At 51.6% G+C, this 25586-nt stretch overlaps 1 protein-coding gene across 2 annotated transcripts in view; it reads right to left on the reverse strand.

Moving 5' to 3' along the window:
• SLC4A3 (solute carrier family 4 member 3) overlaps positions 1-25586 on the reverse strand; it is a 513414-nt gene that overhangs the window by 92346 nt on the left and 395482 nt on the right. For both annotated transcript variants that reach the window (XM_078679131.1, XM_078679132.1), the window contains exons 12-13: positions 8111-8335; positions 7356-7504 (exon numbers count right to left, since the gene is read on the reverse strand). In XM_078679131.1, coding sequence (XP_078535257.1) covers positions 7356-7504; positions 8111-8335 — 374 coding nt within the window. The remainder of the gene's footprint in view (positions 1-7355; positions 7505-8110; positions 8336-25586) is intronic.

Below are 25586 nucleotides of genomic sequence, written 5' to 3' on the forward strand. Positions count from 1 at the left end.
AGATGCTCCTTGTAGGACCTGCCAGACTTGCCAGGCAAGTGGAAAGAGTGTGAGGAAGCAAAAGGCTCCTCTCCAGCCATTCCCTGTGGTCATTACCCCATTCCAGCGAGTGGGGATTAACATTGTGGGGCCACTGGACCCCAGGACAGCCATGGGCAACAGATTCATCCTGGTCCTGGTGGACCATGCCACCCGGTACCCGGAAGCCATCCCTCTGAGGACAGTGACAGCCCCCGTGGTGGGACGTGCACTGATGGGAATTTTCTCCAGAGTGGGATTCCCTCTAAAGGTGGTGTCTGACCGGGGTACCAATTTCATATCCAAGTATATGAAATCCCTTTGGCAAGAGTGTGGTGTAACCTACAAGTTCACCACACCTTACCACCCCCAAGGAAATGGGTTGGTTGAGAGATTCAACCGTACCCTCAAGGGCATGATTATGGGTCTGGAAGAACCCTTGAGGCTCAAGTGGGGCGTCCTCTTACCATGCCTTCTCTTTACTTACCGCGAGGTGCCACAGAAGTCCCTAGGGTTCAGCCCATTTGAAATCCTATATGGCCACCCTGTGATAGGAGTCGGACCTCTAAGTCTGGTCAAGGAAGGTTGGGAGCAATCTCCCAGGAAACCTTCCCAGAATGTATATAGCTACATGCTGGCCTTCAGGAATCGGACTAGGCATTTCAGGCAACTTGCCGAGGCAAATCTGGAAGCCAACCAGGAAGAAATGAAGCGGTGGGATGACCAGAATGCCACTCTGGTCGAGCTCCAACCTGGTCAAAAGGTGTGGGTCCTGACCCCCGTGGAGCCTTGTGCGCTCCAGGACAAGTGGACCGGGCCCTTTGGGGTTGTGGAGCGCAAGAGTCCTGTCACCTACTTGGTGGACTTGCAGTCTCCCAGGAACCCCTTGAGGGTCCTGCATGTCAACCGCCTAAAGCCCCAGAGAGGTCTGAAGTGGGCATGCTCTTGGCAACAGATCATGGAATGGAGGAGGAGACTGAGCCTCTTCCAGACCTCCTGGTAGCCACAGAGCGAGATGGGTCAGTGGATGGAGTTAACCTCTCTCCCACCCTGACCCCTGAGCAACAGAATGACTGCCGCCAGCTGCTGGGACAGTTTTCTAACCTGTTCTCCCTGATTCCTATGGTCACAGATTGGTGCGTCCATGATGTAGATACAGGAGACAGCTTACCTGTGAGGCACAAGGCTTACAGAGTAACTGACAGGGCCAGGGCCTGCATCAAAGAGGAGGTCTCAAAGATGCTTGCTCTTGGGGTGGTTGAGTCCTCCAGCAGTCCTTGGGCCAGCCCAGTGGTCTTGGTCCCAAAGGCTGCAGCGCCGGGAGCCACACCTGAACTCCGGTTCTGTGTGGACTACAGAGGACTCAATTCAGTCACCAAGACTGACACGCACCTCATCCCCAGAGCTGATGAGATCATTGATCGGTTAGGGGCTGCCCGGTACCTCAGCACATTTGACTTGACGTCTGGGTACTGGCAGATCGCATTGACTGATGGGGGCAAAAAGAGGTCAGCATTCTCCACAACAGATGGACATTTCCAGTTGCGGGTTATGCCATTTGGGATGAAGAATGCCCCTGCCACCTTTCAGAGGTTGGTCAACCATGTGTTGGTTGGGCTGGATGAGTTCAGTGCCGCCTACCTGGATGACATCGCAGTGTTCAGTGTCACATGGAAAGAACACCAGCGCCACCTCTGGGAAGTGTTAATGGCACTGCGCAAGGCAGGCCTCACGATCAAGGCAAGCAAGTGTCAGATCGGGCAGGGTTCGGTGGTGTACTTGGGACACCAAGTTGGGAGAGGCCAGGTGGCGCCCCTGCAGCCCAAGATTGAGACCATCCTGGATTGGGAACGCCCCAAAACCCAGACAGAGGTGAGAGCCTTTTTAGGACTCACAGGGTACTACAGGAGGTTTGTCAAGGGATATGGCAACATTGTTGCACCCTTGACAGAGCTGACTTCCAAGAAGCAGCCAAAGATAGTGATCTGGACTGACACCTGTCAGAAAGCATTTGACACCCTGAAGACTGCCATGTGCACGCGCCCGTGCTCCTGGCACCCAAGTTCTCCAAAGAGTACCTTGTACAGACAGACGCTTCAGAGCATGGTGTAGGGGCAGTTCTTTCATAGATGACTGAGGAGGGCTTTGACCAACCTGTAGCCTTCATCAGTAGGAGGTTACTTCCCAGGGAACAAAGGTGGAGTGCAATTGAGCGAGAAGCATATGCTGTGGTCTGGGCGCTGAAGAAGCTAAGGCCCTACCGTTTGGGACTCACTTCCGGGTTCAGACAGACCGCAGGCCCCTCAGATGGTTGATGCAAATGGGGGGTGAGAACTCAAAACTGTTGAGGTGGTTCATTTCCCTATAGGGTATGGACTTCACGGTGGAACATCGCCCTGGTACAGATCACGCTAATGCTGACGGTCTGTCCAGATTTTTCCATCTTAGTGATGAGAACTCCCTGGGGTAGGGTAGTTCTCCCCACATTTCAGCTGGAGGGACACGTGTTAGACCTGGCACCTTGGCATGAGTCTCCCTTCCACTTTTTGCTGCTGTGCCTCATATGTTTTGCTGGTGTTAGCTGCTCAGAGCACTGTGCCACCGCCAATCAGTGCCACAGTGCAAGTGCTCCCTGTACAAAGTGTATATGTGATTGGTTTCCATGATTGGCTTATTTGGTTTACTGTCAGACCCCAGTAAAGTGCACCAGGAGTGCCCAGGGCTTGTAAATCCAAATACTGCTGGTGGGCTTGCAGCACTGGTTGTGCCACCGACAGAAGCAGCCTTGTAAAAAGTGTCTAAGGTCTTCCATTGCAGAACCTGCGTGCAGTCTGGTGCTGTCATGCTGTCTGGGCAAGTGCACACACTTGCCAGCCCCTAAACCTGATATAAGTGCTTGGCAAATTCGGCATCGGTCCTAAGTATTTACGCTGGCTGCGTATGTACGCCAGTTGGACTGGGGTATCAATGCGGACAGGCAATGGCACATAATTTCGCTATATGCAGACGACGCACTGGAGTACCTTCGGGGAGATAGCACTGTGTTACAGGACTTGATGGCGATCTTGGATGCCCACGTTCAGGCCTCAGGCCTTCGAGTTAACTGGCCTGAGTCAGTAGTTTCTCCCATGAAAGTGGTCCCGCTGGATCAAAGGCAGGGTATGCCCCGAACCCTGCTGGAACGGGCATTTGACACATTTAAGTATCAGGGGGTGCAGGTTTATCATTCCAGTGCAGATATCGTAGAAGGGAACCTGGGTAGGGCAGTATCCAGAGCACGTGCAGCGATGCCGCTCTGGTGCGACCTTCTCTTGTCTCCTAGGGGCGGAGTGGCCATAGCTAAAATGCTTTTACTCCCGAGGCTCCTCTACTTTTTTGCCGTCCTCCCTCATAGGCCACAAAACTCCATGGTTAAGGATCTGGAGTCGCTCCTAGTTGCGTTGATATGGGGAGGCTCAAGGTCCAGAGTGGCACTTCGTAAACTGGACCTGCCCCTTACAGACGGAGGATTGGGGGCACCGCATTAGGAGCACTAATATGCAGCGTCACAGCTACAGTGGCCAATCAGATGCCATTAAGACATACAGCCATAATAGAATGGCTATCGGGCTCTGCAACCCCAACACAAAGGAAACAGGGTAACCTGCTAATGACGGCGGCTAGACGCAGCTGGCTGCGCTATGTGACACCCAAGAGCCTGGCAATGGCATATGTGCCTATGCTACCATTCGGGATTTTACTGGGCTCATTCAGTTGCCACAACCGACTGGAGCTGGAGGCCTGGGCAGCGGTGGGATTGGTACCTGGGGCGATCTATTTACAAATGCCCAGCTGCAGAGCCTAAATGGGCTGATAGAGAACTTTGATGTCACACAGGGTACTTTTCTGCTTTATGCGTTATTAACACGTCAGTGCCTCCAAATGTGCCCCAACACCTTAGCCCCTCTGAAAAACCAAACCTCAAAGACACCAGCAAGAGAGCCAACTGGTTCACCCCGGAACTCCTAGCGTCAAAGCGCACCTGTCGGAAGTTGGAGAACATATGGCTCCGCGAGAAGTCGCCAGGCAGCCGCGCAGCCCACAAAGACGCCATCCGCAACCACCACCACCTCATCAGGACCGCCAAGAGGACCTCCTTCAAAGACCGACTCGACAACAACGCATACAACAGCAAGGAGCTCTTCAACGTCGTTAAAGAACTCTTCAACCCCAGCTCCAACACCAACGACATCCTGCCGTTGCAAGCCCTGTGCGACTCCCTCGCCACCTTCTTCCACAGCAAGATCACCGTCATCCACGACAGCTTCAACTCCCGGACGACCCCATCAGGCCCCAACATGCTGGACCCACCGCACCCCACTGAGCACGACCCCCTGACAACCTGGGCCAACGTGAGCATTGAAGACACAATCAAGACCATGAGTATGATCCACTCCGGCTCACCGTCTGACCCCTTTCCACACCACATCTTCAACAATGCCAGCAGCTCCATTGCACCCCACCTGCGCAAGATCATCAACCTCTCCTTCGAGACCGCAACCTTTCCTGAGAGCTGGAAGCACAACGAAATCAACGCCCTACTGAAGAAACCTAAGGCGGACCTGAGCGAACTCAAAAACTTCCGGCCCATCTCCCTGCTTCCATTCCCAGCTAAGGTCATCGAGAAGATAGTCAACATCCAGCTCACCCGCTACCTCGAAGACAACAGCATCCTGGACCCGTCCCAATCAGCATTCCGCAGCAACCATAGCACCGAGACCGCCCTCATTGCCGCCACAGATGACATCAGGCTCCTACTGGACAACGGCGAGACAGCGGCCCTCATCTTTCTGGACCTCTCCGCCGCCTTCAACACTGTCTGCCACCGCACACTATGCACACGACTCCACGGCGCTGGGATCCGAGACAAGGCCTGGAACTGGACCTCCTCCCTCCTCTCAGGCAGAACCCAGAGAGTCCGCCTCCCCCCGTTCCGATCCGAAGCCTCCGAGATCATCTGCGGCATCCCACAGGGATCCTCCCTAAGCCCGACGCTGTTCAACGTCTACATGGTGCCCCTCGCACGCATCGCCCGACATCACAACCCCAACATACTCTCCTACGCTTATGACACACATCCTCTCTCTCACCAAGGACCCTCTGACCGCCAAATCCAACCTCCACCAGGGAATGAAGGACGTCGCCGAATGGATGAAGGATAGCCACCTTAAGCTGAACACAGACAAGACAGAGATCCTCATCCTCGGGCCCAACCCCTTAGCATGGGATGACTCTTGGTGGCCCGTGTCAATGGGGACAGCCCCCGCACCCACCAACCATGCACACAACCTGGGAATCATCCTCGACTCGAAACTCACCATGACCAAACAAGTCAATGCTGTCTCCTCCTCCTGCTTCAACACCCTCCGCATGCTCCGCAAGATCTACAGATGGATCCCGACAGATACAAGAAAAACAGTCACCCAGGCCCTAGTCAGCACCAGACTCGACTACGGAAACGCCCTCTTCGCGGGCGCCCCGACCAAGCTCATCAACAGAATGCAAAGAATCCAGAATGCCTCTGCACGCCTGATCCTCAACGGCCCGTGCAGCGACCACATCACCCCCCACCTCAGGAACCTGCACTGGATCCCTGTTGACAAAAGAATCTCCTTCAAGCTCCTGATCCACGCACACAAGGCACTCCACAAGACCGGCCCAGTCTATCTCAACAGTCGACTCTCCTTCTCCGTACCCAACAGGAAACTCCACTCCACAGACCTCTCCCTGGCCACCGTCCAAAGCATCCATAGAACCACAGCTGGAGGCAGATCCTTCTCCCCCCGCGCCGCCACAACCTGGAACACCCTCCCCCTCATCCTACCACAAACCGAAGACCTACTAACCTTCAGGAGACAACTCAAGACCTGGCTGTTCGACCAGTAGCTAAAGCACCCCCCTTTTTCCCTCCCTCAGTGCCTTGGAACCCTTGCGGGTATGTAGTGCGCTCTACAAATTATTTGATTGATTGGTTGATTGAAATGTGGGGGAACGCAGAAAAAGAGCCAGACACCTTACCAGTGCTGCAGATTCTGCTCACGCATGGGAGGGGCAGACATGCAGGGACTGCACTATACCGCTCTCCTGACCCCGGCTCGACTTCGCTACTGGCGCCGCTCCAGGCATACTGGGTCTCTGAGCTGGCAGCCACCATAACTGATGAACAGTGGACGCCATGCATAGGGTCCCCCAAAATAATATCCATGAACGATAGACTGAAAGATACACCGTGTAATTACTTACATCATACATATTTAACGCCCCACAGACAAGCCGTATGTACCCCACGTCGGTCGCCATATGCCCTCGCTGTTCAGGGGCGGATGCAACGTTCCTCCACATGGTCTGGGCATGCCCTCGCCTGGGGGCATATTGGAGTGAGATCGGGGCACACTGGGGGAAGCAACTGTCACACTGGTACCGGTGCAAGGCCCGCACTTTCTACTTGGTATCACCCAGCGCAATGCAAAGTGGAAAACCCGTAATAAATTCTTAGACCTAGAACTAGCGCTGGCGAAAAGGAGAATAGCCATGTCTTAGCGCAGCACCTGATGCGCGTAGCTGGATGCTGGATCTCCGCAAGGCACATGTGGCGGAACACACGACATACACACAGAGGGCAACCCAAACCCTCCCCAAACTAACCCCATGCATGGGCAAGAATACTTGTCCTTTGTGGAAGGAAGATTGAATACATCCAGTTCCACGCAGGGCTGAGATGGTCCCTCACCCTTGGCTTCGTTAACAATAGCATACAGGTACGCTTAATTTGAACCTCTCCTCAGGTAGGGCCTAACCTAAATAGATGGGCCCTCCGGCCCCCGCGACCAGGCAGGGGGGTGGTGCATGCGGGTTCTAGCTCCTCCCCCGCCCCTCCTCTCGCTCCACCCGTTAACTTTAAAAAAGCAAACACATATGCAAATACCCTAGCTTATGTACGACCCGCATTACTTTGTACATGTGGAATATTAAAGATTTTATAGTTTTTGGTTCCTTGTTTGTAGTGTACTGCTTGGTGTGAAAATATGGGGACAAAGAAAACCAGTTGCCCTATTTGCTGAGCATAAAGTGGATAATATACAAAGATATATACAGAAAGTTTGTTTCTTTTCCTATAATCAACATGCAATGCAACCTGGTTCCCCACCAAGTGTCAAGTTGGTAAATGTCACTGTATGATACTGTATACTAAAGATGGCAACTTGTACATTGCTTAACCTGTGAAAAAACTAAAAAGACAATAAAACATAAAAAATAAAGACATATAGCCTGCAGAATGATCGCCTGACAGATGTTACCTTGTAGAAGGCCTCTTCAAAGACCAGGAGGGGGCCTGAGAAGCCGATGACCAGCAGGGGCTGCGCTGCCAGGAGCGAGAAGATGATGCCCAGCGCAGAGGTGGAGATGATGAGCTCCGAGACCCCCATCAGACCCTCCGTCTTCTCCCCTATGAAGGGCGACAACAAGTTTCAGAGTGACACCACACCGCGTCCAACCATACCCAATGAACCCCCCGATGAACCCAGCAGCGTGTGCCAGTGTGACCTACCACACAGAGGTCATCAGGTCTGACCTGCTGGTCTCCTCAACAACTCCTGGATAAACCAGACACACCAATACCAGGCCCACACCGTGCCGACACCAACCCGCCACTGACACTTTATTACCTGCCAGTCTCCTGTGGATGCCCAAAGTAACTAATGTGCCAACACTGATCCATCATAACTCTCCCACCTATCACCCTCCCAGGACACCCAGACTGCCCCATAAATCACCACCCACCTTCAGGCTACCAGGCTCCACCTGAATTCCCAAACAAACCACTCCAACAGCAATAACAGCAATAGTCACAAGTATGGCTCCTGGCACTCAGCAGACATCCTCACTCCAGACACTCAGCAGACAGCCTGACCCCTGGCACTCAGCAGACAGCTCTCACAGGACACTACTTTGTGAGCTCAGAGCAGAGAGAAGATGATCTGGAGAAGGTTTAAATCTGTCACATGGCCTCACATGACCCACTGTAGGGGTACCACCTGTCAGCCCGGCTCACCCAGCAGCCCCCCAAAGGTGATGGCGGGAGACAGCGCTGCGAAGTAGATGAAGCAGACGGCTGCGAGGCACTGGCTGTTCAGGGCGTCAGTGATGTCACTCAGGTATTTGGGATATCGTCGCCGGATGTCCTTCACCAGACCCCCGAAGATGATGCCGGTGCGCTTCAGAGGGTCCCCTTCAGCCTCGCGCTCCTCCTCTTCCTCGGCCTTCATTGTGGATGGCTCTGGGGGAACAATGAAGGGGTGCGGCTCAGTTAGCATACCTCATCACCAGCAGGGCACTGGAAATGCAAGGGCTCTGCCAAGGTGTTCTCAGCATTGACATGAATTTGCCACATTCACCAGATAATCCACTATTTGCATAATAATTTGCAAATGTTACAAAAATCAATCAAATGGCTCAAAAGGAAGTGAGAGTGCCCCACAGAGGGCACAGTGCCATGCCAGATGCTCCATTGAAGTCAACTGGTTATCTTTAGATGTTGATTGCTGTAATTAGTCAACTGGAGAAGTGAGAATGTTACCCAGACAGTGTAAGCATCATCATTTGATGGGAGGGAGGAGATGGTCTTGGCAGCCAGACCCAGCAAGCATTAGCATAGACCAGTGGTTCCCAAACTTTTGACTCCTGAGGACCCCCACTGAATCACTACTGGAAGCCGGGACCCCCAAGCAATTTGTACAATTTAAATTTCTTTTTATAAACGCCTTTTGAAGAAGAGGCAATTTCAAGAGGGAGACAGCCTGCATTGGGTCTATTGACACGGACATGACAGCAGTGCATTATTTAGTGGTACCCAAGGGCTTGGAAAGTGAGCAATCAGACAGCAGCACGAAAACCCTACTGCTGATCCTGGCTGCATCTATTTTTACCTGCCAAGTAACGGTAACCTATACACATGTGCCTTTCAGCGTTTTATTGCTTTTATTGTATTGCCTGTATTTTCATTGTTGTGTCTGTGACTGCTGTTGTCTGTCTTCCAACGCTGCCTGTACGTGGTCCGTGCCCCTTTTTCTTCCCTCTGTTCCCCTCGCTGTCCCCGTGCTCTCTCTGCCCGGTCTTTCCTTCTGTACCCCTTGCTACCCCGTGTCTCTGCCCAGTTTTCCCTTCTGTTCCCCTCGCTGCCCCCATGGCTCTCTGCCCGCTCTGCCTTCTGTTCTTAGTTGCCCCTATATTTCTGTATTCTGTATTTTGCCTCTGTGCCATTCGTTTTTTGTGCCCATCTGCCCTATGTGCCACTCGTTTTTCCCTCGTTTTTGTGCCCCTTTTGCCTTCTGTTCCACTCGTTTTCCCTCGTTTTTTGCGCCTTTCTGCTCTCTGTTCCACTTATTTTTTGTGCCTTTCTGCCCTCTGTTCCACTTGTTTTTCCCTCGCTTTTTGTGCCTTTCTGCCCTCTGTTCCACTCGTTTTCCCCTAGTTTTTTGTGCCCTTCTGCCCTCTGTTCCACTCATTTTTTGTGTCCTTCTGCCCTCTGTTCCACTCATTTTTTGTGCCTTTCTGCCCTCTATTCCACTCGTTTCCCCCTCATTTTTTGTGCCCTTCTGCCCTCTGTTCGACTAGTTTTCTGTGCCCTTCTGCCTTCTGTTCCACTCGTTTTTGTGCCCTTCTGCCCTCTGTTCCACTAGTTTTTTTGTGCCCTTCTGCCTTCTGTGTCACAGCTCTTGTGTGCTGTGAGGATGCATGGGCGTTTAATTTTTCCCTACGACAGGCACTCGAGTCCTGCGGACCCCCTGGGAATGTCTCACGGACCCCTGGGGGCCCACGGACCACAGTTTGGGAAACGCTGGCATTGACATTAGGTTTAACGTGCATGTTCAGTTATCAGCCACAACAATTGGTTTTGCCAAAGCTCATCCCTCTTGCTCTGTCATTCCTCATTCTACAGGGGCCTGGGCAGCATGAATTTGTCAAATCAGCAAAGGGTGCAGGAGTTGTAAAGGGGCAGCTTTTTGATTGCCAATTTATAAGCAGCACATGACACAACCATGGTAGCCCTAGTATATGTATGTGTGTGTGTATGTTACCCAAGTATGTGTATGTGTATGTGTATGGGTGCAGTGTTTACCCAGACTTTGCGCTGCCACCTACCCATGCTCACTCATCACAACTCATTCATGCACTCAGTCTCTCACCACGTACTCAGTCATACCAGCTCACTTAGCCCTCACTCACACTAACTCCATCACGATCCAGCCCCACTTATGCATTCACTCTCACCACCTCACACAAGAGCATCACTGGCAGCACCACTCATGCACTCATTGACACCTGCCCACCCAAGACCGTCGCCCGCAGCACCACTCATGCACTCGTTGACACCTGCTCACCCAAGACCGTCACCCGCAGCACCACTCATGAACTCATTGACACCTGCTCACCCAAGACCATCACTCACAGCACCACTCAAGCAGTCATTGACACCTGCTCACTCTAGACCGTCACTCACTTCACCACTCATGCACTCATTGACACCAGCTCACTCTAGACCGTCACTCACTTCACCACTCATGCACTCATTGACACCAGCTCACTCAAGACCATCACTCACAGCATAACTCATGCAGTCATTGACACCTGCCCACCCAAGACCGTCACCCGCAGCACCACTCATGCACTCGTTGACACCAGGTCACTCACGACTGTCAGTCACAGCACAACTCATGCACTCATTGACACCAGGTCACTCACGACTGTCAGTCACAGCACAACTCATGCACTCATTGACACCTGCTCACCCAAGATCGTCACCCGCAGCCCCACTCATGCACTCATTGACACCTGCTCACCCAAGACCGTCACCCGCAACACCACTCATGCACTCATTGACACCAGCTCACTCTAGACCGCCACTAACAGCACCACTAATGCACTCATTGACACCAGCTCACCCAAGACCGTCACCCACAGCACCACTCATGCACTTGTTGACACCAGCTCACTCACGACTGTCAGTCACAGCATCCCTCATGCACTCATTGACACCTGCTCACCCAAGACCGTCACCCGCAGCACCACTCATGCACTCATTGACACCTGCTCACCCAAGACCGTCACCCGCAGCACCACTCATGCACTCATTGACACAAGCTCACTCTAGACCGTCACTCACAGCACCACTCATGCACTCATTGACACAAGCTCACTCTAGACCGTCACTCACAGCACCACTCATGCACTCATTGACACCTGCTCACCCAAGACCGTCACCCGCAGCACCACTCATGCACTCATTGACACCTGCTCACCCAAGACCGTCACCCGCAGCACCACTCATGCACTCGTTGACACCAGTTCACTCACGACTGTCAGTCGCAGCATCCCTCATGCACTCATTGACACCTGCTCACCCAAGACCGTCACCCGCAGCACCACTCATGCACTTATTGACACCTGCTCACCCAAGACCGTCACCCGCAGCACCACTCATGCACTCATTGACACCAGCTCACTCTAGATCGCCACTAACAGCACCACTAATGCACTCATTGACACCAGCTCACTCTAGACCGTCACTCACAGCACCACTCAGGCACTCATTGACACCTGCTCACCCAAGACCGTCACCCGCAGCACCACTCATGCACTCATTGACACCTGCTCACCCAAGACCGTCACCCGCAGCACCACTCATGCACTCATTGACACAAGCTCACTCTAGACCGTCACTCACAGCACCACTCATGCACTCGTTGACACCTGCTCACCCAAGACCGTCACCCGCAGCACCACTCATGCACTCATTGACACCTGCTCACCCAAGACCGTCACCCGCAGCACCACTCATGCACTCATTGACACCTGCTCACCCAAGACCGTCACCCGCAGCACCACTCATGCACTCATTGACACAAGCTCACTCTAGACCGTCACTCACAGCACCACTCATGCACTCGTTGACACCTGCTCACCCAAGACCGTCACCCGCAGCACCACTCATGCACTCATTGACACCTGCTCACCCAAGACCGTCACCCGCAGCACCACTCATGCACTCATTGACACAAGCTCACTCTAGACCGTCACTCACAGCACCACTCATGCACTCATTGACACCTGCTCACCCAAGATCGTCACCCGCAGCACCACTCATGCACTCATTGACACCTGCTCACCCAAGACCGTCACCCGCAACACCACTCATGCACTCATTGACACAAGCTCACTCTAGACCGTCACTCACAGCACCACTCAAGCAGTCATTGACACCTGCTCACCCAAGACCGTCACCCACAGCACCACTCATGCACTTGTTGACACCAGCTCACTCACGACTGTCAGTCACAGCATCCCTCATGCACTCATTGACACCTGCTCACCCAAGACCGTCACCCGCAGCACCACTCATGCACTCATTGACACCTGCTCACCCAAGACCGTCACCCGCAGCACCACTCATGCACTCATTGACACAAGCTCACTCTAGACCGTCACTCACAGCACCACTCAGGCACTCATTGACACCTGCTCACCCAAGACCGTCACCCGCAGCACCACTCATGCACTCGTTGACACCAGTTCACTCACGACTGTCAGTCGCAGCATCCCTCATGCACTCATTGACACCTGCTCACCCAAGACCGTCACCCGCAGCACCACTCATGCACTTATTGACACCTGCTCACCCAAGACCGTCACCCGCAGCACCACTCATGCACTCATTGACACCAGCTCACTCTAGACCGCCACTAACAGCACCACTAATGCACTCATTGACACCAGCTCACTCTAGACCGTCACTCACAGCACCACTCAGGCACTCATTGACACCTGCTCACCCAAGACCGTCACCCGCAGCACCACTCATGCACTCATTGACACCTGCTCACCCAAGACCGTCACCCGCAGCACCACTCATGCACTCATTGACACAAGCTCACTCTAGACCGTCACTCACAGCACCACTCATGCACTCGTTGACACCTGCTCACCCAAGACCGTCACCCGCAGCACCACTCATGCACTCATTGACACCTGCTCACCCAAGACCGTCACCCGCAGCACCACTCATGCACTCATTGACACCTGCTCACCCAAGACCGTCACCCGCAGCACCACTCATGCACTCATTGACACAAGCTCACTCTAGACCGTCACTCACAGCACCACTCATGCACTCGTTGACACCTGCTCACCCAAGACCGTCACCCGCAGCAACACTCATGCACTCATTGACACCTGCTCACCCAAGACCGTCACCCGCAGCACCACTCATGCACTCATTGACACAAGCTCACTCTAGACCGTCACTCACAGCACCACTCATGCACTCATTGACACCTGCTCACCCAAGACCGTCACCCGCAGCACCACTCATGCACTCGTTGACACCAGTTCACTCACGACTGTCAGTCACAGCATCCCTCATGCACTCATTGACACCTGCTCACCCAAGACCGTCACCCGCAGCACCACTCATGCACTCATTGACACCTGCTCACCCAAGACCATCACCCGCAGCACCACTCATGCACTCATTGACACCTGCTCACCCAAGACCGTCACCCGCAGCACCACTCATGCACTCATTGACACCTGCTCACCCAAGACCATCACCCGCAGCACCACTCATGCACTCATTGACACCTGCTCACCCAAGACTGTCACTCACAGCACCACTCAGGCACTCATTGACACCTGCTCACTCAAGCCCAACACTCACAGCACCACTCATGCACTCATTGACACCAGCTCACTCTAGACCGCCACTAACAGCACCACTAATGCACTCATTGACACCAGCTCACTCTAGACCGTCACTCACAGCACCACTCAGGCACTCATTGACACCTGCTCACCCAAGACCGTCACCCGCAGCACCACTCATGCACTCATTGACACCTGCTCACCCAAGACCGTCACCCGCAGCACCACTCATGCACTCATTGACACAAGCTCACTCTAGACCGTCACTCACAGCACCACTCATGCACTCGTTGACACCTGCTCACCCAAGACCGTCACCCGCAGCACCACTCATGCACTCTTTGACACCTGCTCACCCAAGACCATCACTCACAGCACCACTCATGCACTCGTTGACACCTGCTCACCCAAGACCGTCACCCGCAGCACCACTCATGCACTCATTGACACAAGCTCACTCTAGACCGTCACTCACAGCACCACTCATGCACTCGTTGACACCTGCTCACCCAAGACCGTCACCCGCAGCACCACTCATGCACTCATTGACACCTTCTCACCCAAGACCGTCACCCGCAGCACCACTCATGCACTCATTGACACCTGCTCACCCAAGACCATCACTCACAGCACCACTCATGCACTCGTTGACACCTGCTCACCCAAGACCGTCACCCGCAGCACCACTCATGCACTCATTGACACAAGCTCACTCTAGACCATCACTCACAGCACCACTAATGCACTCATTGACACCAGCTCACTCTAGACCGTCACTCACAGCACCACTCAGGCACTCATTGACACCTGCTCACCCAAGACCGTCACCCGCAGCACCACTCATGCACTCATTGACACCTGCTCACCCAAGACCGTCACCCGCAGCACCACTCATGCACTCATTGACACAAGCTCACTCTAGACCGTCACTCACAGCACCACTCAGGCACTCATTGACACCTGCTCACCCAAGACCGTCACTCACAGCACCACTCATGCACTCGTTGACACCTGCTCACCCAAGACCGTCACCCGCAGCACCACTCATGCACTCATTGACACCTGCTCACCCAAGACCGTCACCCGCAGCACCACTCATGCACTCATTGACACCTGCTCACCCAAGACCGTCACCCGCAGCACCACTCATGCACTCATTGAAACCTGCTCACCCAAGACCGTCACCCGCAGCACCACTCATGCACTCATTGACACCTGCTCACCCAAGACCATCACTCACAGCACCACTCATGCACTCGTTGACACCTGCTCACCCAAGACCGTCACCCGCAGCACCACTCATGCACTCATTGACACAAGCTCACTCTAGACCGTCACTCACAGCACCACTCAGGCACTCGTTGACACCAGTTCACTCACGACTGTCAGTCGCAGCATCCCTCATGCACTCATTGACACCTGCTCACCCAAGACCGTCACCCGCAGCCCCACTCATGCACTCATTGACACCTGCTCACCCAAGACCGTCACCCGCAGCCCCACTCATGCACTCATTGACACCTGCTCACCCAAGACCGTCACCCGCAGCACCACTCATGCACTCATTGACACCAGCTCACTCTAGACCGCCACTAACAGCACCACTAATGCACTCATTGACACCAGCTCACTCTAGACCGTCACTCACAGCACCACTCAGGCACTCATTGACACCTGCTCACCCAAGACCGTCACCCGCAGCACCACTCATGCACTCATTGACACCTGCTCACCCAAGACCGTCACCCGCAGCACCACTCATGCACTCATTGACACAAGCTCACTCTAGACCGTCACTCACAGCACCACTCATGCACTCGTTGACACCTGCTCACCCAAGACCGTCACCCGCAGCACCACTCATGCACTCATTGACACCTGCTCACCCAAGACCGTCACCCGCAGCACCACTCATGCACTCATTGACACCTGCTCACCCAAGACCGTCACCCGCAGCACCACTCATGCACTCATTGACACAAGCTCACTCTAGACCGTCACTCACAGCACCACTCATGCACTCGTTGACACCTGCTCACCCAAGACCGTCACCCGCAGCACCACTCATGCACTCATTGACACCTGCTCACCCAAGACCGTCACCCGCAGCACCACTCATGCACTCATTGACACAAGCTCACTCTAGACCGTCACTCACAGCACCACTCAGGCACTCATTGACACCTGCTCACCCAAGACCGTCACCCGCAGCACCACTCATGCACTCATTGACACCTGCTCACCCAACACCGTCACCCGCAGCACCACTCATGCACTCATTGACACAAGCTCACTCTAGACCGTCACTCACAGCACCACTCATGCACTCATTGACACCTGCTCACCCAAGACCGTCACCCGCAGCACCACTCATGCACTCGTTGACACCAGTTCACTCACGACTGTCAGTCACAGCATCCCTCATGCACTCATTGACACCTGCTCACCCAAGACCGTCACCCGCAGCACCACTCATGCACTCATTGACACCTGCTCACCCAAGACCATCACCCGCAGCACCACTCATGCACTCATTGACACCTGCTCACCCAAGACCGTCACCCGCAGCACCACTCATGCACTCATTGACACCAGCTCACTCTAGACCGCCACTAACAGCACCACTAATGCACTCATTGACACCAGCTCACTCTAGACCGTCACTCACAGCACCACTCAGGCACTCATTGACACCTGCTCACCCAAGACCGTCACCCGCAGCACCACTCATGCACTCATTGACACCTGCTCACCCAAGACCGTCACCCGCAGCACCACTCATGCACTCATTGACACAAGCTCACTCTAGACCGTCACTCACAGCACCACTCAGGCACTCATTGACACCTGCTCACCCAAGACCGTCACTCACAGCACCACTCATGCACTCGTTGACACCTGCTTACCCAAGACCGTCACCCGCAGCACCACTCATGCACTCATTGACACCTGCTCACCCAAGACCGTCACCCGCAGCACCACTCATGCACTCATTGACACCTGCTCACGCAAGACCGTCACCCGCAGCACCACTCATGCACTCATTGACACCTGCTCACCCAAGACCATCACTCACAGCACCACTCATGCACTCGTTGACACCTGCTCACCCAAGACCGTCACCCGCAGCACCACTCATGCACTCATTGACACAAGCTCACTCTAGACCGTCACTCACAGCACCACTCAGGCACTCATTGACACCTGCTCACCCAAGACCGTCACCCGCAGCACCACTCATGCACTCGTTGACACCAGTTCACTCACGACTGTCAGTCGCAGCATCCCTCATGCACTCATTGACACCTGCTCACCCAAGACCGTCACTCACAGCACCACTCATGCACTCGTTGACACCTGCTTACCCAAGACCGTCACCCGCAGCACCACTCATGCACTCATTGACACCTGCTCACCCAAGACCGTCACCCGCAGCACCACTCATGCACTCATTGACACCTGCTCACGCAAGACCGTCACCCGCAGCACCACTCATGCACTCATTGACACCTGCTCACCCAAGACCATCACTCACAGCACCACTCATGCACTCGTTGACACCTGCTCACCCAAGACCGTCACCCGCAGCACCACTCATGCACTCATTGACACAAGCTCACTCTAGACCGTCACTCACAGCACCACTCAGGCACTCGTTGACACCAGTTCACTCATGACTGTCACTCACAGCACCACTAATGCACTCATTGACACCAGCTCACTCTAGACCGTCACTCACAGCACCACTCAGGCACTCATTGACACCTGCTCACCCAAGGCCGTCACCCGCAGCACCACTCATGCACTCATTGACTCCTGCTCACCCAAGACCGTCACCCGCAGCACCACTCATGCACTCATTGACACAAGCTCACTCTAGACCGTCACTCACAGCACCACTCAGGCACTCATTGACACCTGCTCACCCAAGACCGTCACTCACAGCACCACTCATGCACTCGTTGACACCTGCTCACCCAAGACCGTCACCCGCAGCACCACTCATGCACTCATTGATACCTGCTCACCCAAGACCGTCACCCCCAGCACCACTCATGCACTCATTGACACCTGCTCACCCAAGACCATCACTCACAGCACCACTCATGCACTCGTTGACACCTGCTCACCCAAGACCGTCACCCGCAGCACCACTCATGCACTCATTGACACAAGCTCACTCTAGACCATCACTCACAGCACCACTAATGCACTCATTGACACCAGCTCACTCTAGACCGTCACTCACAGCACCACTCAGGCACTCATTGACACCTGCTCACCCAAGACCGTCACCCGCAGCACCACTCATGCACTCATTGATACCTGCTCACCCAAGACCGTCACCCCCAGCACCACTCATGCACTCATTGACACCTGCTCACCCAAGACCATCACTCACAGCACCACTCATGCACTCATTGACACCAGCTCACTCTAGACCGTCACTCACAGCACCACTCAGGCACTCATTGACACCTGCTCACCCAAGACCGTCACCCGCAGCACCACTCATGCACTCATTGATACCTGCTCACCCAAGACCGTCACCCCCAGCACCACTCATGCACTCATTGACACCTGCTCACCCAAGACCATCACTCACAGCACCACTCATGCACTCGTTGACACCTGCTCACCCAAGACCGTCACTCACAGCACCACTCATGCACTCGTTGACACCTGCTCACCCAAGACCGTCACCCGCAGCACCACTCATGCACTCATTGACACAAGCTCACTCTAGACCGTCACTCACAGCACCACTCAGGCACTCGTTGACACCTGCTCACTCTAGATTGTTGTATAGTTCATATTCTGTGCTTTATTAACAAAGTGTAGAATGGGGGCTAACTCTTGAATTTACAAGTGCACATGGCTTATTTTAGGACTTTAGTTTTTTCCTGATCTACATATTCTAAAAGACATCATAGCATTAACTTCATGCATTTGCATTAATGATCTCTGTACCGCACGTTTTTTGAATGTTGTAATATTTTCTTTAAATGTATTCCTGATCTAGAACTCAATCATTCCGTCGGTTCGTCCTTTTCGACTGTATTTTTGGGGAGTTGTGGGGTGCCTTATCCCTGGGACACATTGACTCATGAAACTGAAATTCACCACTGCCTCCAATCTACTAATCTGTGAGCGAGTTGTTGAGGTAATGTTTTGGGGTGAACAAATTCAGAGGTTACCCGCACCCACACATCTGTGGTAGCTGAGGATGGCTGAGAGATAAGAGCACCTCCCTTTCTGCTGTAGGGATCTCTCTTTGATCTGTCCTTAGTCTCAGTGGATTTTCAAGAGTGGATGTTCCAGCTGGATTACTTGCAGAGCTCCTGAATTGTACTGCTTTTCCTGAACAAAAAGGATTTGAAGTATGATTTGGGAGGAATGATTCTTGTGTTTGAGAGTATTCTAGTGTTTTATCGTGGTTTGTGTCGCACAATAAATTGTTATGCTGCATGTGAGGTTTTTGGTTATGCAATGTTGATTTGTGGTTCAATTGGTTATGAGGACTGTGATTTTGATCTAGTTGCTTTATTTGTGATTTCCCCTGAAGAAGTTTTGTTTTTATTGTCGGTTGGTTTGGTAATCAGATTCGTTGGAATCCCAGATCTTGAGCTGTAGTTGAGCTTGAGTGTGTAAAGGGTAGCATGCTTTGCAAAGGTGCAGCGTTCACACAGAGATGGATTTTTCAGAATTATTGAGTTTCCTTTTCAGGATTTATGTCGAATTATGTTGTCATTATTTGCTCTCCAGCGGACCGGAGACTACTCCCACCATTAATGTCTTGGTCAGCTGGATGCGTACTTAGCACTGGGACGCCTATGTGTAGCCATGCGCGCTATAAGCGACTATGAGATAAGACAAGAGAAAGTACACTAACCATAGGTAATGGGAAGAGACTTGCTGTGCAAGATGAACTGCACAATTTATTCCACACAGGATGGAGCTTCAACTGAAACTCAAGATGAGGCCTCAATGTTGAAAGTTAAATTATAGTATTCAAGAGTTCAGTTGTTCCAAGTTCTTACTGAAGATGATTTGGATTTGCCTCATGATTTAAGACATTCGGTTAAAGAAGTATTGGATTCCACAGGTAAAGAGATATGGTTGTTAAAAAGTGCAAAATGTGTCAGGATTAAAGTCAAACCCAATGCAGTCTTCCCTAGAAGCAGGCACTTCGCACTTTCAAAACAGACAGAGGAGGGAATCAAGCCTGTTATTGAACGAATAATAATAGAACAAGGCATTTTGCGAGAGATGCTTGGTCCTCCTTACAACTCTCCGATAATGGCCTTCAAAAAACAGTGGTGAGTGGAGAATTGTTCAAGACCTAAGGAGGATAAACAAAATAGTGATCCCATGATGTCCGGTGGTATCAAATCTAGAAGTAAAATGGTCTCAGATTCCTTCAGATGCCAAAGGATATGTAGACATTGACTTCTGCTAAGTGTTCTTCTCCATTCCTCTGCATGAAGATAGTCAATATCTTGTTGAATTCCAGTTCCAAAATAAACTCTTCATTTGGTGCCAAATTCCACAAGGATATACAGAAAGTCCTTCAATGTTTAGTCAGATTCTAAAGAATGATTTAGAGAACTTACAGTTGTCATGTAACTCAGTCCTGGTGCAATATATCTTAAAAGAACACGCTTCTGCCATTCAGAAGATGGGTCTTACAAGTACCCTCAGGGAGGTGGGGATGTTCCTGTGAATTTGCAGCTACTGTCATCAGAGGATTCCAAACTTTTCCATGACTGCGAAGCCTTAGTAAAGATAACTCACAGTGACATCAATAATCTGGTACCATTTGATGATGAGTGTACAAAGGCCCTCCAGGATTTAAGAGATAAATTATGTAATACAGCAGCTGTCAGACTGCTTGATTATGATAAAGAATTCTACCTTTTCTGTCATGAAAAAGGCAGGTGTCCTCTGTCCGTGTTACCCATAAACATTGGAGATCATGTGACCAGTTTCAAACCTATCTACTGTTCTGTATTTGGAAGCCGTAGCTGATCCTGGTTGTCTGAAAGCCGTTGCAGCTCTTTGCACTGCAATTCAACAAAGAGAATGGATTGTGATGGGTCACAGACTAGTTGTGTTTGTTCCTCATTCAGTTGACATCTTGTTGACCCAGACTAGTACTCAGCACATGACAAACAGTCACCTAACTAGATATGACCAAGTCATATTGGCATTTAAAAACAACTCCATCAGAAGTTGTCCATTTCTGAATAATGCAACGCAGCCTCCTGTCACAGACAGCAAAGAAGACCGGGGCAGAAGTGATGGGGACAATGATGACGATAATAAAGATCCTGAGCGTGATTGTGTGAATGTCACAGAATTTGGCACTAAACCAAGACCAGACATCAAAGAAATTCCTCACCAATTGGCTGATCTGATTATGTCTGTAGATGGGTCTTGCTTGAGGTATTATTATGGAGCAAAAAACCTAATATACGTTCAGCTCAAGTTGCACTGGTGAGAGCTTGTTGCCTTGCAAGTACTCTGAATGTGGCAATTTATACAGGAAGCCAGTTTGGTGTTGGAGTGGTCGATGATTTAGGGCAGTTGTGGTCACAAAGAAGTTGTATGACATCCTCTTGGGCACCCATCAGGAATGGATCCTATATCCTTGATTTGTTGGAAGCTTGCAGCTGTCAAGTGTGCTGGACATAAGGCTGGCAATGACTTGGGCACGCTTGGTAACAAATATGCTTCCCGGGTGGCAAAATATTGCACACTTGAGAATAAAACTCTGAAATCAAATCGTCAGACTGAAATGCAAGATACAGATCTAAAAGAATCACAAAATCCAAATTGTTTCTTCTTGAATCCAATTCAGACTTAATTGAGTGAATTGAGGGAAATCCAGGAGGATGTAGGAGAGGATGAGAGACGGGAGCGGGAGACGCAAATGATCATGATGTTTGGGTGGTTCCTGGATCCTCCGGACCGTATGTTATGTTCAATGCTCCTCTATTCGCATTGCCAGACTCGAGCAGGAAGTGATTTGTTGACCAGAATTCTCAGAATAAACTTGGTTAATACAAAATTCAGAAATATTGCAGAAGATCTGTTTGAAGATTTCTCAGAGTAATAATCAGGGAAGCCCTTCTAGAAGAATCCAGGCAGACTTTAGTGAGCTCAGTTTACACTGGCCTTAAATATATTCTCATAATTGTCTCTTTATTCTCCAAAGGGGCTGAAGTCTATACAAAGATCAGATAGCATGACAGTTGGCAAACTTTTGTTGAGTGAGTTGATTCCACGTTGTGGCCCGATGACCTCTGCTGGGCCACGTCCAGGAACTCCTTTTAGAAATGAGACTCTCTGTTTGATCTTCACCGCTCTCTAGATGAATCAAAGATTCCACTGTAGTTATTGCCCTCAAACATCTGGCATGGTGGAAAAGCTGAATAGAACCATCTAAAATTTTGAAAGTGTGCATCCACAAGTACAGAAATGGCTGATGTCCTTTCCCTTGTTCTGATGAGCATTAGGAGCATCAGAACCAGGCCCCTCCTCTCATGAAGTGTTAATGTGCAGAGCTATGAGATTGGTCTACTTTTCCTCTGCGACACGTGTATCAATGACTGATGACATCATGCTAGATTACTACACAGGTCTGGCTGATGTGGTGACATCTGTTTCTCATCAGGTGAACCTGGCAATAGAACCTTCTAAGGAAACCCAGGTGACTTGAGTCTGATGCAGAATCATGTCCACAAAACCTGACTTGAAGGACATTGAGGGTGTTCTCTTATCAAGTCGTGCTTGTGACTAACACTGCTGGAAGTGGTCCAGAGTCCAGGAGTCGATCCACGCTGCCCACACAAGGAGGAGGAAGGGGGGGGGGGTGAAGAAGTGGTGACCACAAGCACGGATTCAGAGTTTGTGAATTTAAGTCTTGAGAACCCCAGAGGGAGACGGTGGTACACAGTGAGTCTTATGTTTTATTATGTTATGAGTCATGTTACTAATGCAAATCGAAACACAAGTTCACCAGTGAGTGAAGAAGACTCATCAGTGGCCACAAGTGAAGATACAAGAACTGAAACACTCAAGGCAAAGAAAAGAACCTTCAAGAGAAAACACTGGGGGAAAGGAAGGCTAGAATCATTCAAGGAAATAGTTGAAATCGATTTAGAGAAACGTGAGAGTGAATCAACTGCTCCTAAAAGACCAACAAGAAAGAGAACTGCAAACGGAAGGTAGACTTCACCTGAATGGGTGTATCTTGCATCCAGGGCAGGACTGGGAACCGAAATCGGCCCTGACAAACTGCTCGGCCGGCCCGCCTTGGGGGATAGGGGAGTGTGGCCGAGCTCTTTTCAAGTGTCGGTTTTGGCTGATTTTGTTATAGGGGCCAATATTGCCGGCCCGGTAACAAAAAAGGCCCCCCAGGGGCCCAAAACCGGCCCCCACACTGGCGGCTCACCGGGGAAACACCCGCTGCCCGCTACGACCAGTCCGGCCCTGCTTGCACCTGTGTCTGAGGAGAAGGAAGAAAAGCCAGATACAGAGACCTACATTCCAATAAAATGTGTCCTTCCCACAATCTAGAAGAATAGTCACCTTGAACTTTTGCAAATCCGAATAGTCCTGAAATTTCGAATTTAAACTTTTGAGCTTAGTGGAGCTATCCAGATGAAGAAAGACTGAGCAAACTAACTGAGGAAAAAAAAGATCTTATCATTTGATTTTGATTATTATTGTCAGCAACTGGGTTGCAGGTTGGACGGAGGGTGGAACGCTACTGAAGCAGGAACCACAATTCTTGTAAGTCACAAGTAAATCATAATTAATCTGTGTTCAACCCTTAGGGAGCTGGGCACACAGCAGCCAGGCTTAACTCAAAGCCAATGTGTAAAGCATTTGTACAACACTTTAAACAGCAGCACAGTGAAAATACACCATAAATGGATCCTACAACAGATTAGCAAAATAGAGAATTTATTTCATGAATAAAGCAGGAACAAAACAACAAAAATCCAATCAGTGGAACCAAATATATGCAGGTTTAAAGATTTGATTGAAAATAGCACCAAAAATCACATAGCATCAACTGTGGATATAGGATCGCACTGGACCGGGAGAAAGTCACAAGTTCATGTTGACCACGATGGAGCGTGGCCGGCTACAGGGACCCAGATCGGCCTGCTGAACAAGAGTACCGTAAACCCTGGTTGCGGAGCATTGCGAGGTCCCACGCCCAGGGTGAATCGCGCAGCTGAGACGATGTGTCAGTTCCGAGGAGCTGTGAACCGGCGATGCAAATTCATAGTCGAGGATCCAGTTGACGAGGGCATGCCATGAGAAGTCCAGCGTCGAGGATGCATTGCGCAGACAAGGCGATGCGTCGGTTCTGAGAAACTGTGTGGCTGTGACGTAAGAATCTGCGTCATCATCAAGGCTGCTATTGACGAGAGGTTTGCAATGCGAGGGCGTGCCTTGGGGATGGGCGGCACAACAGTGGTCCTGAAGGGGGCTGCAAGGTCGATGTGGAGTCCTTGTGCAGAGAGAATCTGCATTGCAGAGGCAAAGTAGCGGTTCTGCTTGCGGTTGCCCCACACAGCAGAGGAAATGCGTCACTTCTGCTGCATCCACAGATGGGTTGGCAGAGCACCTCAGGCCACCTGGGGTGGCACCACTTGGCAGGATAGGGAGGATAGGGCTCACAATTGCAGAGGTCAGGTGCTGGTTACAAGAGACGAGCCCTTGGAATCCCTCTCTGGTCCTGGGTACAGGCTGCATGTTCATCCAGGCTGGAAGGCAGCCGGTCAGCACGGCAGGCAGCAGGTCCTTCGGAGTGACAGTCCAGCAGAGGGACAGTCCTGTCACCAACACGGCAGTACTTCTTCCTGGCATTGCCGGGCGAAGCCACTGGCTTTACCAATTCTGACACATTTTAAAAGCAGCGGGCATTGACAAAGCTACTAGTGGATACCGTCATGGAGCGGGAGGGCGGCACAAGAAAGTGAAGTGGGAAAACATCCAGGACATCACGCCGTCCGCCGTCCAGTGCTTGGCAGACAAGAACCAGAGTGGGAAGGGAGATGTAGTGTTTTTATCTAGGGACCTGAATCGATATTCCTATTTTATGCCCTTGTCCGGTTATAATCAATAATATCCATACAAAGGCATAATAATCATATCCATAATTCAGTCGTAACACATGCTGTCACATTAAGCAGGGCTACTTCTCCGCCCCCCTAGAAAGCACACCGAGTTCTCTAAACAAAACCAAGCCTCCAGCAACCTGGGAAATCCCCCTTGCTTTTGTTTTGATTTCGTCCTAGAACTCCTGTAAAGCACTGTAAGAACGGCCAGTTCTTAGTGACATCTTTATTGACGTCTTATGTCCAACCTTACGTCAAACCCAGGCACCTTTCAGGTATAAATATACCAACGTTGCCTTAAGCAAACACACGGTGGTGGTTTTGGAGCAGAGCAGCTATCTACTTGCCCGAGAGCCCAGCTGATGCGAGAGCCCACGGACGCCGCCCCTCCTCTTTGGCGCGCTGAGAAAGACGCTGTCTTTTCTCCTGCCAAGAAATCCAGCTCCGGCGTTTCCAGCCTACCCTTGCGGGTTGCTGGGATATCGAGTCCTGAGAGAGAGATACAAGACCTCCTGCTTTCTATTTACCCAGGTACGGAGCTGACTAAACCCTTGAAGAGAATTCTTGAGTCAGATTCTTGGCAAAACAAACTTAACTTAAAATGCTACTTACTTACTCCTTCCCACGTATTAGGCTTAGGTCAGGTACACCGGGGTAGACGTATTTAGACGCACCAGTTGAGTACATTAGTCA

The sequence above is a fragment of the Lissotriton helveticus genome, chromosome 3_1, assembly GCF_964261635.1.
Source record: "Lissotriton helveticus chromosome 3_1, aLisHel1.1, whole genome shotgun sequence".
NCBI lineage: Eukaryota > Metazoa > Chordata > Amphibia > Caudata > Salamandridae > Lissotriton > Lissotriton helveticus.